Consider the following 17,951-nt stretch of genomic DNA (forward strand, 5'->3'; position numbering starts at 1 on the left):
ATGATATTATATTACCCCTCAGTCCCTCACAAATTCAATAAACACCCTTTTAGATATATAAAATATAACTGAAGAATTTGAATCACTCACATGTATCATGTTAAAAGGACTAGTTTACAAAAGGTTACAAGAGTTGTCTTACGCGATGGCTATAGGTATCAAGTAAAAGGACTAGTTTTAGTTAATCAATAAGCATTGTGATAACTTGTGATATGTTTAGTAAATGTTTAAGCCTCAGGTTAACAGTTTACATGTTAATATGTTATATTATAATTAATATGTAAACACGGCTAATTAATGTCGCCAAGGGTATTTTAGGGTTTTCATACGAGTTATATGCCAAAAATATGTTAGAATAGTTTTTTTAACAGTAATGGTTACACTCCTAAATTTCTCTCCACCCCAAGATTTGAACTTGGGTTATTCCACAAGAGAAAACCCTTTTGACCACTAGGCCAGATGCCTAAGTGGCATATGTTGAATAGTTGATGATATGAATTTTCATATATGAAAGGTTATTAGTTTGTTAATCAATGATTATCAAGTCCTAAAAACTTTCACAAATAGTTATGTGAAACTAAGGTTTTGGATTATAATTCTTACTAAATATAGGAAGTTTGTCCACCACCAGGTTATGTTATAATATCATGATAGGTCACAGTTGAGGCTAAAGTTAACATTAACCAAGTTTGGTGACAGCTGTCAAAACACACCTGTTGATTATTACAAAATATATAATAATTTATGGATCTCATTAAAACTATTTTTACTCAACTAGTGAGTGTCGCCGAAACATTAATAAAAGAATTAGAACATATAAAAAGATAAATTGTTTTTATAAAAAAGCCATAAAAAGGTTAAAAAAATGTGTTGCGACGGGGCTTTAAACCATGAAAAAGTTGGTGTCAAGACGTTGTCAATGAATATTAAATTGTTATTAATGATATTGAACGAAACACAATTCATAAAGGATGTATATAAGAGAAAAAAAAAAACTAAAAAGTTTAAAAGAATGAACGAAGAAAATAAAAAGAAAAAGAAAAATAACTTGAATCCAGTTAATGGATGATTGGATGGCAACAAAGATCAACATTTAATTCTGAAATTCTGTCTCTACAGCTTAAGAAAGCCTATAATTCAACATTCAACTGTTAATAATTAAAACAAAACAGGACTTAGATATGTTAATAATTTTGGTTGTTCGGTTTAACAGTTTAATAATAGACATATGGTGCAAAAATGGAGCTCTTTACCCCCTTTTAATAAATATGTGGTGCTCAGGGCTGTTCTAATGTTTTTAGAGGCTCTAAACGAACTACAAAAACGGGGCCCTTTAAATTGGTATAAAGAAAACATCGGTTCTGCTTTCCGTCTTCCAAGTGTCAATCGCAAACACAATATCAAAACTCAAAGATTCAACCTATCAACTAGAAATTTAGGGCAAACACTGATTGAGTTGAACCCCACTACTTTCTTCTAATTTCGCCTATAAGGCTCTAATCTCTTCCCAACCGGCGACGCCATTGAGCAGAATGAGCATGTGCGACGTTAGAGTTAGCGAGAATAACGAAATCGGCCTAAATTAAACACGAATTGCATATTGCTTGGAGTTGGAAGTGAGCCTCTTTATTTTAAATGGGTTCTTCAGTTGGGCCTTGCAGTAAATATAGTTTTTGTTTTGTTCATTCAAACCTAATCGGTAATACACATATGCTATTTAAAGATTTAAAAAAAAGTTGAGGTCTCTATTTTTTAAGGCCCTAGGCCCATTGCCTAGATTTGAAAGCCTCAAGGTCTGCCCTGATCGTGCTCAAATTTTACTAAAATTGGGCGTGCCAACACAATTAAGAAAAACAATATATATAATTTATAAGTATAGCCCGTCAAAGCATTTTACAACGTGTATGTTTAATGCTTTTACCACTTTTTTTATTACGTGTTTAGAGTCTACACTTCTAATTTATTGATCTTATAAATTTATTAGTATAGCCTGTCAAAGCATTTACAACGTGTATGTTTAATGCTTTTACCACTTTATTATTACGTCTTATTGATCTTATTACTCTCAGCTCGTTTTGAGTAGTTAACCCGTTTGAGCAAACGCTTTATACGAGTCATTATACATGTGATTAGGTTATAAATTATAATTACTATTTTCCTTGAATTAACACCTTATTCCAATTCCAAATATCGTTTCCCCAGACTATAACTCGAGCCGGTAACTTCATGTCGGTGATCCGAATAGGCAAAGAGCAAAATGACATTAGCAACTTGATAAATTACAAAAGTAATCCTTCAACTCTTAATGAACATGCAATACTAGTCAATTTGTAGATTTCTTGTAATTTTGGTCTAAACTAATCTTACAAACAAACATTGCTGTGTCACACTTTTATTAACTATGAATATGAACATACCATGTTATATGCAATATGTACTAGTTACATGGCCGTTATTAATTTTTTCGTCTCATTCTAAATCAACTTGTCATAAGCATTTTCATTTTATCATTTCTATTTTATGTTTCAAATAAGTAAAATAGATGGGGTCAAAATTTCTGATAGGACTCGGAATACAACATGAAAAATAATCAAGATTTTTGTTTTCATAAATTAAACAATTTTTTATTAAGTAGGAAGACCTGCTAGCCCACTTAAACCCATTTAATTAAACAAATTGACTCGTCAATATGTTCTATTAAGTAGGAAGACCTACTAACCCACTTAAACCATTTTTTACAACCCAATAATCCGATTACCACGTTTACAACTTGATTATAACCTGCCAACTCGTTTGATACATTTATATATAAATAAGTTAAAACTTAAACGATTGTGTATTCGTGTTCCACAATTTTAGTGTGTGTAATTTAAGGTATGACTGACAACTCATGTCTTAGCAGGTTTAACATGTATCTGATAACGCGAACAACAAAAATTTTAAGCATGAATACGACTCGTTTAACTACTTTATATCCAATTTCTATAAGACAGATGTATATTTTATGCACCTAGAAGGAGAAATAATGGATCCTAACTTTCAAATTTTGATTATTTTTAAAAACGTAAAAAATCACATGGTGTACTTTTCTGTTATCGTGTCTTAGCAGGTTACCTACAGGTTATTTATTGACAGCCTTAGTTTAAGGTTAATGTTTTTGACATCAATCTATATATATCCATTTAGGATTAACAAAATTCAACCCGGAAACTCAAAACCCGTTAACCCGACACAATACGGATCAAAATGTAATAAAAGGAAATTATTGCACTAAAACCGCAAATCACAAAATACTCTAGAGGCAACTTTTGCATTTCACTCAAAGTGGAAATAGCAAAAAAAGGAGTGGAGTTAGATACACAATCTCCTCTATAAAGAATCTCACAACACACGAAAAACGGATTCGTTCTACTTCTGGATCGAGATCTTCAAAATGGAGCGAAGAACCTCCAATCGATTACTGTCGGTTATCTTCACAGCAATCGTCTTCTTCATCTCATCTTCAGAATCATTCTATCTTCCCGGTGTTGCTCCTCGTGATTTTCAACGAGTACGTACTCCTCAACTCATCATTATCATTCAGATCTAGCAGCAGTAGCTTTTTTCCGATTTAATTTGTTTTTTGTAGCTCAAATCGGCGTGTATGTTGCGTTTAACTTGTACGATTCATTGATTCGTTGATTCTAGTTCAGGATTTTACACATTCGGATCTAGCTGTAGCTTTTTTTCGATTTCATGTGGTTTATGTAGCTCAAATCGGCATTTATGTTGCGTTTGACCTGTATATGATTCGTTGATTCGTTTAGTTCAGGATTTTACTTTATAGCGTGTGATTTGTACAGATCGAGCTTATATAGTTAAATCTAGGGTTGTAGGTTTGAGGTTTAAGTTGAAAAGTGTATATATTGCGGATCTATAGCGTATGCGGAGTTTTTGCTGGTAGATCTGGTTAGTTGACTCTAGTTTGCGTAATGCTGGTGAATGATTTTGTTATTTTTGTTCAAAGACTGTGCTAGTTGAATGCCTTATGCCAGAATGCCAGATTTAGGTTACTGATACAGAGCTTGTAGATTTTCTGTGTATAGTTTGTGATATGCTTGAATGAATAGGTTAAATGGTCGTGTTCGGGTTACGTAAAATTAGGTGTGTGTAGGTTAGGATGATGTTTTTAACCTGAATAAGTATATAATTGTCATTTCGAGAATGATTTTGTATTTTTGTTCCTAGAGTGTGCTAGTTGCTTGCCTGGTGTCAGATTTATGTTACGGAAAAAAGAACTTGCAGATGTTCTTTGGATAATTTGCAACATAATGGTAATTCCGTCCTTTAGGGTTTCAGGGTGATTGCATTTGTACCGTGGCATGTGAGAGTTACTCATTTTGAAGTACAGATCGGTTGAGTTGTAATTGATGGTTAGAAATAGACAATTAGTAAAGTACGAATCGTTGTAAGTGGCGAGTCCTGGTTTAGGCAACACAATTTTTTGATTCACCACCTAATTTTTAGAACTGGTTGGAACTTGATGGTGTTAGGGGTTTGCAAATAGTGGTAAAATATGAGACTGATATCTTAAGTTCTTAACTGTCAAGTATCTTGTTTTTTGGTAAGATTGATAATCTTTGGTTGCGTTTTAAAGGAATTGCTAATACTCTTACCAGGGTGATTCTCTTCAAGTTAAAGTCAACAAGCTTTCTTCTACAAAAACACAACTTCCTTATGAATACTATTACTTGAACTACTGTAAGCCAAAGCACATTCAAAACAGTGCTGAAAATTTGGGGGAGGTGCTCAGAGGTGACCGCATCGAAAATTCAGTTTACACGGTGAGGTCACTGTTACATCATCCAACATAACTCTTACTCATGTGCATTATAATATAAGTTTCTGATATCCGTTTTAGTTTTCTATGAACGAGGAACAACCATGCAAAGTCGGTTGCCGCATAAAGCTTGATGCTGGATCTGCAAAAAAGTTCAAAGAAAGCATTGATGATGAGTACCGCGTTAACATGTATGTGCAAATGTTTCATTTCTTGAATAGTTGTAATGACTTGTGTTTCTTTTTGTTTGATTCATACTCGTCAATGCAGGATTTTGGATAACCTTCCAGTTGCTGTTCTTAGACAAAGACGGGATGGTGTTCAGTCAACCACTTACGAGCACGGTTTTCGTGTCGGTTTTAAAGGAAATTATGCTGGGGTGAGTTTGATAGTAAAAACATTAATAAATGCTTCCTTGTTTGATTTAGAATAATAGAATACGATGAATTAATTTCTCATTTACTTCTTTAGAGCAAAGAGGAAAAGTATTTCATCAATAATCATCTCAGCTTTAGAGTCATGTATCACAAGGATCTTGAAACCGATTCTGCTCGAATCGTTGGATTCGAAGTTACTCCAAACAGGTAACTTTGCAAATTTCTTCTCATTCCTGATTTAGCCACCTTAAAAGTTAAAATTTTAACATTGTTTCGCTTTGCTAACAGTATCAGCCACGAGTATAAAGATTGGGATGAAAAGAACCCACAACTCACGACTTGCAACCAAAATACCAAAAACATAATTCAAGGAAGCACGGTACCGCAAGAAGTTGATACAAATAAAGAGGTGGTATTCACATTTGATGTTACTTTCAAGGTACTATTTAGTAAAACCCTACCACTTGTCCTTACGCTATACAATTCTAATTAGGGCTGCAAATGAACCTAACGTTCGGCGAACAGTTTGTGAACCATTCGGCGGGAAGCTCCTTTGTGTTCGTTCGTTTTATTAAACAAATGAACAAGAATAAGAAATTTCGTTCGTTTAGTTAAATGAACGAACATGAACAGAGGCCGCGTTCGTTCATTTATGTTCGTTTGTGTTCGATAGTTCATTAGTGTTTTTAGTTTTTAAATTTTATTTAAATACTTCAAAATTTTGATAAATAAAATATTAGTAAGTGTCGGTGTATTATATATTTTTCTGTTCATGAACATTAGTTTGTGATCATTTGTGCTCATCAACGTTCGTTACCTAAAATTAACAAACAAACACGAACAAGTTCGTTTCCTTAACAAACGAACACGAACTGAAAATCTCGTTCGGTAAGTGTTCATGAACAGTTCGTGAACACATGTATTTTTTAACAAACGAACACCAACAAGTTGTTCATGTTCGTTCGGTTCATTTGCAGCCCTAATTAGAATTACAAATACCTGTAAACCTATTTCTCATCTTTCTTAATTTTTACAGGAGAGCGATATCAAATGGGCTTCACGTTGGGACACGTACCTCCTTATGAACGACGATCAAATCCATTGGTTTTCAATAATCAACTCCTTGATGATAGTCCTTTTTCTTTCTGGAATGGTAGCCATGATCATGATGAGAACGCTTTACAGAGATATCGCAAACTATAATCAGTTAGATACACAAGACGAAGCTCAAGAAGAAACCGGGTGGAAACTTGTTCACGGAGATGTCTTCAGGGCTCCTGAATATTCGGGATTACTCTCGGTTTATGTCGGGACTGGCGTCCAGCTTTTCGGAATGACACTTGTCACCATGATATTCGCATCTCTAGGGTTCTTATCACCATCTAACCGTGGTGGCCTTATGACCGCCATGGTTCTGTTATGGGTTTTTATGGGACTGTTCGGTGGTTACGCCTCTGCACGAATTTACAAAATGTTCAAGGGCACAGAGTGGAAAAAGAACACGTTAAAAACATCGTTTATGTTTCCCGGTATTTTATTCGCAATTTTCTTCGTCTTGAACGCATTGATTTGGGGCGAAAAATCATCCGGAGCCGTACCGTTTGGAACCATGATTGCTCTGGTTTGCTTATGGTTCGGGATATCCGTCCCGTTAGTCTTCGTGGGCAGTTACTTGGGTTTCAAGAAACCCGCGATCGAAGATCCGGTGAAAACAAACAAAATCCCACGACAAGTACCCGAGCAAGCTTGGTACATGAAACCCGTGTTCTCAATTCTGATCGGTGGAATCCTTCCTTTTGGCGCGGTTTTCATCGAGTTATTCTTCATCTTGACATCCATATGGTTGAACCAGTTCTACTACATATTCGGGTTTCTTTTCATCGTGTTTGTGATCTTGATCATTACTTGTGCCGAGATAACAGTCGTGTTATGTTACTTCCAATTATGTAGTGAAGATTACCATTGGTGGTGGCGGGCGTATTTGACAGCTGGCTCATCCGCGCTGTACCTTTTTCTCTACTCGATCTTCTACTATTTCACCAAATTGGAAATCTCAAAGCTGGTTTCGGGTATTCTCTACTTCGGGTACATGTTGATTGCTTCGTATGCTTTCTTTGTGTTGACCGGTACCATCGGTTTCTACGCTTGTTTGTGGTTTGTGCGCAAGATATATTCATCTGTGAAGATAGACTGATACATTGGAGCTTAAAATAGAATGAGTGGCATGAGATAGAAGGAAACAGTGTAGAGGTGAGTTCAGTCGAGTTCGTTGTGTATCTTTGGTTACGCGACTATGAAGAAACGCATACTTTTTAGAAGAATTTCAAGCCCGTAAAACGACTTTGTATGTTCGCTAGTTTCTAGTATATGTTTTTTTCTTCTTAATATCGAATTTTTGTATGTTATATGAACTGCATTTATCTTATAGCATTATTGTTGTGTTGTTGGTTTATCAATTCCATTCAAAACTCAATTCAGTACCTTTGGTTCTTTTGTTTACACACATAACCGAACCACAATTTAGTTGCATATAAACGTAACAGAAGAATCTGTATTTTAATTGCATTTCGGGTGGGTTATGATTTAATCATATGGTTTATTTGGTTTGGTTATGGTTTCATCTTTTAATTAATCGGTTTTTCAGTACAACGCTGTCTCAACGATAAGCTCCAATAAAATTTTACAGATTTAAATATGAATCATAGGCAGCTAAAATCTCATAAACAAGGTGAAATGTTACCATCTTTCAGTGTTTTTACAATGACAGCAAATAGCAAATTGCTTCTACAGAGTAAACACAAATCCAAAGCAACAAAAAATTTTCTATTAATAAATGTATCCAACGCGGTCATCTTCTTGCAGCTTGACCTTCAAATTGTCGCTCGTGAAACAACTGATACGAATTTTAAACATTTCTGTAGTGACCCCCGAGTTGAAAATTCATCAGTGCTTTCCTAATAATATTACATTCGCACGCATGCGATCCTTATCTACACCAATTTTCAAAGTCTGTATATATGATGATGATACTTTTGAACCAAGAATGTTGTGTTGCATATCTGAATATCTGTACAACTTCACCTTCGGCAAAAGCCCATCATGTGCTGATACCAGAATATTTGTAAAATTTTTAAAAAGTATAAAAAATTGATATAAATTCAAACCAAATTTCTTTTCGTGACGCTTTCCCGCTTTATTCTTGCTTATAAATTATTATCAGCTGCAAATGGCTTCAACTGAAAGTTTCTTCATTACTTTTGGGCAAGGATCGCCTCCAAAGATCTCAGGTGTTACAGGTACTGTGCATGATTGTTGTCCAATGCAGTACTGCAAATATTCCAATAGCAAAAATAAGCATTTCATATTTTGTGATCCTCTTTGTACCATTTTAAAAGAAATAAAGATGTGATTTTGGGTTCATTTATGTTATATTTAGGTCGAATGTCCAAAAAGACGCTAATGACTTTTGTTGAATTCGTATACAAGTCCCCTTACTTTACCTTTGCATGGTAAAGTCCCTGAACTTTAAAAAAACGTCGAAAAGGACGTTTTATATAAAGTCAAATGACTAAATTATTCGAACAAGGACTATTTGGTCAGTTTTTGTAAGTTTGAGGTTTGACATGCAAAAGAGGACAAATTCAAATAAAAATGTCAGGACCCTTTCCGTGAATTTTATAAGTCAAGGGATTTGTATCGTGTAAAAATAATATCCGGCGACTTATGTGGGATTCAGTGAAAATCGAGAGTTATTTTTGACATTTCCACTACATAATATTTTTAACATGTAAAAAAACTAAAAAGGAAACGGGTCAAATCGTTTTAGAAGTCACCCATAGTACCTAAAGTGTTTACAACCTCGTAAATTACTTGACTAGTTAACTCATAAAAAGATTGAAATTCCAATAATAACTAATTATAGAAATTAATAAAAAAGAAGGATGGATGAAAAGTTGTTTTCAAGATAACCAACCCGTTTTGACCCGTACCCACTAACTGATAAATCTGTGTGAATGTGATTTTTTCTCTTTCGCAAATAACAAAAACAATTTATACAACTAACTACATGCCATTATTCCAAATCCTTAAATCAGAAAAAAAAAAAGAAAAAGAAATACCTTGTTGAATGCATCATACGAGTTATGCGCATGGCAATTACCCTCACGATAACTACCACAACCTCCTAACGGGGTGCCAAAACTCGCAAATTTAATCGAGGATATTTTCTGACCCGGGCTGCATGAGAGATGTGCTTTGGGCCTCAACGGTTTAGTCGCTTTACCAGAAGTTTGCATTTGATAATTCATTAATGAAGGCTGCCACTCGTATATATCAGCACACACGCTGTAAATGGATCTTTTCACCATTGATATTCCATACGGGATTCCTCCTAGTTCTTCAAAAACAACTAACAAGTTGCCTGTCGGTTTTAGCCATGACCGAGGTACATGGTACCTGAAACAAATCAAACTCAGTTACGGTACTAGATATTTGAGTGTTTGTCAATTTTTTTTTTTTTTTTAATAAATTGAAAAACTCATTAAATTTTGTTACAGTCCATATAAATTATCCGAAAATGATTATTTGACCCTTTACAAGTCATGATAATCAGATAATTAGTTCCACATCGCAAATCGTTAAAAAGATTGTACGCGTATAAGAAAACTAGCTTTGTTACCATTTTTGGGAAGATTCACCGCAATTACTTAGGCATTTTTTCTCATCAAAATAGCCAGCATAACTGCAGCTACTACAAGATCCACGCGCCTTGTATGCAGGCCAATAACGTCCGATGCTTTGACCGTTTATCCATATTTGACCTTTGCCCATACTGCTCATGTCTAAAGCCAAAGGTTCATTCCCACCCGGAGCATTGAAAATAGTCTTCACAAGTCAATATAAAAAGGTCAAACATTGACTATTTCAAGAAAGTATATAACAACATGAAATATGAATTTAGTCAAATATACCTTGTACCATGTTAACGGTTGTCGTTGAGCTACAAACGAACCTTGTATCCACTCAACAGACGAACTACCCATGAGCGAATGAAGACTTAGAATTTCTCCCTTAAGGCCGACCTGGTCAACAAGTCAAAGTTCAAGTAAGGACATTGGTCTGATCATCTATTCCCATTTGGCATTAAGCATTAAACATTAAGCATCTTCATTTTGTTTTATAAGAATAAAGATGTGACTGTGGGTCCCGGTTATTTGATTCGACAAGTGGTATGAGGCCCGGCGAATCGAAAGTTTGTAAAAGTCAAACCTTATAAGACCATTTTTGTCAAGTCAAATCTCTTTTTCCACCATTTAGACCATAGAGTGTGACTGGACCAAGAACACCTGCATTCCATGTTTCGAAATGTGGACCGATATTCTACAGAATCAAAAGTAGAGTACCATAAGATTTGAATGAATTTGTATAGAGCGAGGAAGTAACAAAATTATTGCGAGAACAAATTTAAATCATTTATTATTATTATTATTATTATTATTATTATTATTATTATTATTATTATTACTACTTTTTTTCAATGATTCCTATTTTTTAAATGGAGTTAATTACTGTTTTCGTCCCTATGGTTTGTCAAAAATCACTATTTCAGTCCATTAGTTTAAAAATTACGATTTCAGTCCCTGTGGTTTCACTTTTGTAACCATTTCAATCCATTATTCTGTTAAGTACAGGGACTGAAATGGTTACGAGGTGAACTGAAATGGTTACGAAAATGAAATCACAGGGACTGAAATCGCAATTTTTAAACTAATGGACTGAAGTAGTGATTTTTGACAAACCACAGGGACGAAAACAGTAATTAACTCTTTTAAATGTTAAAAAATCATCAAACTACTTTTTTCATATGTTTGTTTTAATAACTTCATGCAAAATTTGTGTTATGTATATATATATATATATATATATATGTATGTATATGTATGTATGTATGTATGTATGTATGTATAAGAGAGAGAGAGAGAGAGAGAGCATACAGGGAGACCAACAGCAATGCTAAGTAGAGAAATCTTGTTCACACCAGATCTTAGATTTACTGGTTTATTAAATGTTAATTTTCGATTTTGTTGACTTCCATAGACAGTTCCTGTGAAAAACAAAGTGTGTCATAGGAATTGTTGGCATTGATGACACAACAATAGTAAAAGTCTAAAATAATTATATGAATTTAATGACCAAAAAGAATAAATAAAACACCTTGTTCCTCATTTTTAAACCCGTTACCTGATAACTGACCGTTGATGAAAACATGCAAAGCATGACCAGCCGATGAGACCAAAAGCGTGGGCCACTTCCCGCTTCTCAAGAACCCCTCGTTCGAGCCAACCCTGACACTGAGCATGAAAACTTGTCACTTTTTTGTATGGGTCGGGTCAGGTTGGGTAACAGGTTAAGTTGCGCTCATGTTGAAATGGATCATTCTTAGTATGTCTGGGTCGGGTTGGGTTGGGTTGACCACAAGCATTATTTTGTCCACTTGTATGTTTAACTATATAAAGTCATAATTATAATTACAGAAACAATGTTATTTTTATAATAGTCCAAATCTTTCAAAGTCAATGTCTAAACTTCTTATTTGACTTGTTTGAGATATCACACAACTTTATAAGTAAACGGGTTGAAACTATTATCTTTATATTTTATATATAAATATATAGTGAAAGTTTTAAATACAAATGGGTTTTAACGTGCGAAGTGACCAAGATAACGTGCGTAATTATGTATATAATATGCGTAATTAGGGTTAAACCAACCCATGCGTAATTTGAGTTTTAAGTTTTAACCATGCGTAATTTTCATGTTTGATGGCATGTGAGATTTGAATTTTATAACGTGCGTATGTATATAACATGCGTAATTTTAAAATGTGGACTTCATACGCTTCGCACGTTAAGGGGCTATTCTACGATAACCCACCCCTAAATATATAATGCAAAACGCTACATGAAAATAACAAAAAAGTTGCACTTACTCTGTCATATACCACAAGTAATCCGAAGCATCTCTAGTGACATTAAGTTGCTCTAATAATCCAACGGTTGTGTACGAGTTGTCATCATACGATTCGGTTACATCATTGTACGACTGCCATGTAAATCCTCCACCCTCTGAAGTCATCTTCATCAATGCACTTTGTGCACCTACCTATTAATCACATTCAATTAAAAAAATGAAACTTTAGTAGTTTGTTACCATAAATTGTTTTACTAAAATAAGAATAATGAATATTTATAATCTCTCACCCTTGCTGTATTATAAACAGTGTTCTTGCAGTCCGGTAGGATACTGATAGACCAAGGAGGAATATTATATCGTTGGTTTCTAAAGTTAACGCTTGCATACGCGTTTCTGTCGTTATTTGAAAGGAAAGCAGCACATCCTCCAGTCTTATATTTGTAAACATATGCCTATAATTTGAAAGACAACCAAATGTAAGGAGGGGGGGGGGGGGCTGCGGATATTGTGATCATGAATAAAATGAACAACGAAAGTACAACCTTTTGAAAGTTTCCGAGAGTGATAATAGATGGATCGCCGTTTACTAAAGCGGGCTCACATAGTTTTATGGCTCTGTGAAGATCTTTCAGATGTCCCCACTTAGCTTCGCGTTTTAGTCCTATATATAGAACATTTCATTAAACCTAGGGACTAAATGTGTTACAAAGTACAAACCACAGGGACCATCCGTGTACTTTTGAAAAACTAGGGACTAAATCCAAAATTTTAGCAAAGCACAGGGACCATCCGTGTACTTCATTCTTAAAAAAAGACGCTATAAAGTGCGTCGAATGCGCCATATTTGACCCGAATCCAAAGCCAGTCCAACTTTAAATTCAAATTTATATATGCCATGATTTTTATCTCATAACATACCATATTCATCAAGGGGAGCATCATAATCATAGCTTGTAGCAATAAACGGGCCACCCGCTGTCCGCCCAAAATTAGTTCCTCCATGATACTGTCAAAAAACACAACAAGATTAACTTATTTGCAATATGCTAACTTATATCAAATAAATACAAAAATGTTTTATTTACCATATAATAATTGATAAAAGATCCACCACTCTGAATAAACTTAGCTACTGAGTATGCTAAGTCTTCAGCTGGTCTATAAGGCACTGCACCTCCAAACTCAGTGAACCTGGTTCATTCGTTTTTTTTAAATAAATCAACCAAATAAAAATAAAGAAAAAGTTATTTAAATAAAAAAATAGAGTATTGCGCATTCGTGTTCATGATGAATTAAATAAAAAAAAAGTTACCATCCTGTCCAGGCTTCGGTCCACATCTTCGGTTTAAAATTTTTGTTGGGAGAGAAATAGTCACAGTAAAAACCATTGCAGGTATTTATCTGTCAATAAAAAAACAACATCTAACTGTTATTACATATATAACTGATCAAGATTTGATCTTTTATAAGAATATGCACTAAATAATTTTTTTTTAATCTTTTATTTTGTATACTAAAATTTTTTTTATGTATGCATAATTAAAAACTGCCCATGTGCACTTCATAAATATCCCACTTGGGACATACAGCATGAAAACAGCCATGTGGGAAAGTGATTGACAAAAAAAAAAAAAAAAAAAAAAAATCAGCAAAAAACTTCAAAACAGACACACTAACTTGCATAACTAGATGGTGCACTTACAATGGGGTCAGGGGCATCATCCTGTTTGCACATGACCCACGGTACGCCGGTCCCTAGACCTAGAGCCATTTGAGCTGCCCATTTCGTATAAGCTCGACCCGGTGCTCCAAGTTCATACTCCATTGGTCCATATTCATTTTCAATCTGTCACAATAACTTTTGTTAAAATACAATGGTGACAGTTTTTGGTAATTTTGGTAATATTGTTATAGAAATATAGTTTTGAGTTTTGACTACCTGAGATAAGATAATTGGACCACCTTCATTCTCATATAATCTTTCTGCTTTCATCATATTCACTATTTTCCTTGTGAATTTTTCCATAGCAGCCTATACATATATAACCATCATTACATGCTAATTTTAACATACTCATAATTTTTTTTTAAATATTTTTAAAATTAAAAAAGTAATGGATAATTTACTAAGCATCATTACATGCTAATTTTAACAGACCCATAATTTTTTTTTTAAATATTTTTAAAATTAAAAAAGTAATGGATAATTTACTAAGCATCATTACATGCTAATTTTAACATGCCCATAATTTTTTTAAATATTTTTAAAATTAAAAAAGTAATGGATAATTTACAAATTTATAATAAATGTGAGGTAGACCTTGAAAGGACCATTATCTGTTCTGAAACTAATTCCTGGAACATATTTCAACCAAACAGGAAACCCCCTGAAAATGAAATTGACAAGAGGAGTATAAGTTATTTGTAAGCTTGTTAAATAACATGAATATTATTATTATTATTATTACTATTTATGGAATTTAAACAATATTTACCCAAAGTTCCATTCAGCACAAGCATAAGGACCAATTCTGAGATGGGCATAGAGTCCAGCTTGCTTAATTAGCTTAATGAAATTCACCAAATCATATCTATCTTCAAAATAATACTAGGAAGAAAGAGAAAAAAATCATCAAGTTAAGAAAACAAATTATTAAACCAATATTTATTATTAGTTTTTCTTTTAAAACAACTTACTCACTGTTATCATAACCAGTCCGGTTGAGTCTATTTAAACCGTCTATATTTGAACGGGGTGGTTTGACCGGATTTAAAAAAAATATCTTTATCTTTTCAAAGTCTCACCGTTTGACTTCTGGACTTCATAGTAGAGATGAGCGTGGTACCGGTACCGATACCGAAAATACCGATACCTAAATTCGCCAAAACTGGGTACCGGTACCGAAATATTCGGCACGGTACGGTACGGCACCCAGTACCAAATGCTCATCCCTACTTCATACTTTATTAGCATTGCAAATCACGACAGCTAACCTCACTCCGAACACGACTCGTTTATCATCATTAAAACAGTATACAAACAATTTTACTGCCAATGTGTGGATAACTCACTTGGTAGATGCTCTTGGTTCTTAGTGAAAGGTCATCGCAAGCAAGGAGTAGATTAAGATTTATTTGGTGTAATTTAAGAAGTATGTAAGCGTTGTCATTAAAAAAAAAACACTTTTACTTTTCCTTTTTACTCTTAAACAAGTTAACATACAGAAAGTAACCAGGGGCGAATTTGTTTTGTATATTTTCATGTCTAGTAGGGTATGAATTTACATCGAGATAGATGGTAAGCGGGCAACAAGCTGCGCCGCTACCCATTTTTTAATAGCAAAACTAAGTCTTTTAAAAACTAAGTCCATAGATCTCGGGGTCATAAGAATACTATGCATGACCCTTTGAACTCGACTAAGTAGGTCCATAGCCTCTGGCGCCAGGAAACCAAAAGTAACTATTTAAAAAAAACGGTCCCACCAATAAGGCAACTGATTTAACAGGTCCGGTTGTGAAAACATTGCACTTACTTGACCAGGCTGTGGCTCATGCCCATTCCAGAAAACATAAGTCTGAATCACATCCACCCCTCCTTCTTTTGCCTTTTGAATAAGATCTGGCCACATCTGAAACATCAAAATTCCCATAAATTAGTTTTTTTATTTTTTATTATTTTTTACGACCAACAAAAGCTGATCACCCGGGTAAACCGGTGGCAAAAGGCCACCCACGCCCGCGAACGCAGACAACGCTAATGACCTGGCTAGCCAGTAGCCAAACCCACCACCCGAAGGCCACTATGGTGAATCCTCGGGCTCAACCGAGAGCATTTTGTCTCCAGGCGACACTCGAACCATGACCTCCATTTTGGAAGGCCATTGGCCGGAAATTAGTTCTTTATTACAATATGAAATTACAAACAGAGAGGGGGGGGGGGGGTCTCAAGAAAATAAGCACATTGATAAGTTTACCTCAGGAGTGCTTCTTGGATAATGAATGGAACCAGAAATAAGAATCTTTCTTTGACCATTAATGGATATAGCCTTATGATCATATGTAACAGAAGCAGTACAGAAACAAACCCATGAACATACTAAAATCATCAACATCAGGTTATACTTCTGCATTTTGAACACAAACTCCATAAAAAAAAAGATGAAAAATCCTTCAGTTTATCTCCAAATAAATAGTTCCACTTTATTCTTTTTGTATCTTAAGTTACAGAAAGATATCATACACACCACAAAGGTTCACTAAAACTTGTGAACTTTTGTGTTAAATTTGTGAACTTTTGGGCTTTAATATGATCAGTGTGTGAATGTTTTGAGTGATCTGAAGCTGCATTTAAGCAAAGGAAGATTGGGTTTGGCTGCAGTAGTGAGGGTCCTACATAAGTAAATATTATTCAGCCTCTTTACATTTTACATTTAAGAATTTAAATTGGAAATATATGCATATCAATTAATATATCAGTTAATTAATGAATATTAAATAATATGTATATGAAGTTTCCAAAAGTAAAGTGCAAAAATACTTTTTTTATAAGTAAATACTTTTTTTAGAAATATTAGATTTTAATAATCCCAACTATTCGTCGTTGGCTGCCACCAGTCTCAACTTCAAAAATAACCACTGACAGTCCCAACTATTAACATATTGACCTCCAATGAACCTTGATTTTCGTCCCAGGCCTCTTTTAACCTTATTACGGACCTTTAGAAACATTTTTCTAGTAAATGCCCCAATTATTGAAGTCGCTGGGAAACTTCTCGCCGTAAAACTTCTTTTTGGCTGGAAAACTCAACTTTTTGGCCGGAAAACTCAACATTTTCGTTTCAAACCTCTTTGTAACCTTAGATCGGACCTTTAGAAACCTTTTTTCTGATCAAAAACGGTTTTCCGTCGACCGAAGACCAACGGCGTTAGGGATCTGTTAGTCAAGATCCATTGGTGGCCAATATGTCAATAGTTGAGACTGCCGGTGGTTATTTTTTAAATTGACACTGTTGACGGCCAACGACAAATAGTTGAGATTATTTAAATCTAACATTCTTTTTTTAATGTATAATAATACAAGTGTGATATGTTGCTAGTTTGTTATAGGCATTAATGTGTCACGTCCTATTTTAGCTATTACAATGAATTAAAAATTTAAATTATGCTTTCTGTGGTAAGTTTATTTTAGAGGTAATGACCAAAGGATGGAGTTATAAAATTGATTATTGAAAATTAAAGTGTTTGGTTTAATTGTTTATTGATGTCATGATAAGTTTGAATTATTTCTTTGAAATATAACTAGGTTATAACCCCGTGTATTACACGGGTTGAATAAATAAATTTTATATACTAAATAATAATACAATATATCTTTAAAAACCTTCTTTATTGCACAAGTTAAATAAATATAATTTATATATTAAAGAGTAAACTGCCATTTTGGTCCCTGTGGTTTGGTCACTTTTGCCATTTTAGTCCAAAACTCAAACTTTTTGCATCTGGGTCCCTGTGGTTTCAGTTTTATTGCCATTTTGGTCCAAAAATGAAATTAGGTCATATTTGTCTTATAAAATCCTGCTATTTTGTCCTTTTCGCAGGGGCAAAATGATTATTTCTTTTTTATAAATAAATACCATATTTTATAAGACAAATATGACCTGATTTGCCCCTAAGAAAAATGACAAAATTGCAGGATTTTATAAGACAAATATGACCTGATTTTCTTTTTGGACCAAAATGGCAATAAAACTAAAACCACAGGGACCCAGATGCAAAAGGTTTGA

The 17,951-nt window shown here is 34.2% G+C and overlaps 1 protein-coding gene and 1 pseudogene across 1 annotated transcript; one reads left to right on the top strand and one right to left on the bottom strand.

Annotated features, from left to right (window-relative positions):
* The first annotated feature begins 3,329 nt into the window (after positions 1–3,329).
* LOC110894205 (transmembrane 9 superfamily member 7) lies at positions 3,330–7,669 on the top strand. Its single transcript, XM_022141398.2, has 7 exons — positions 3,330–3,550; positions 4,659–4,823; positions 4,901–5,010; positions 5,090–5,198; positions 5,291–5,403; positions 5,485–5,635; positions 6,233–7,669. The coding sequence occupies exons 1-7, from the start codon at positions 3,434–3,436 to the stop codon at positions 7,388–7,390; spliced, it is 1,923 nt and encodes a 640-aa protein (XP_021997090.1). The 5' UTR covers positions 3,330–3,433; the 3' UTR covers positions 7,391–7,669.
* Positions 7,670–7,911: 242 nt separating this feature from the next.
* Positions 7,912–16,494, bottom strand: LOC110894207 (annotated as a pseudogene).
* Between the last annotated feature and the right edge of the window lie 1,457 nt (positions 16,495–17,951).

The sequence above is a fragment of the Helianthus annuus genome, chromosome 12 (assembly GCF_002127325.2).
Source record: "Helianthus annuus cultivar XRQ/B chromosome 12, HanXRQr2.0-SUNRISE, whole genome shotgun sequence".
Taxonomy (NCBI): Eukaryota; Viridiplantae; Streptophyta; class Magnoliopsida; order Asterales; family Asteraceae; genus Helianthus; species Helianthus annuus.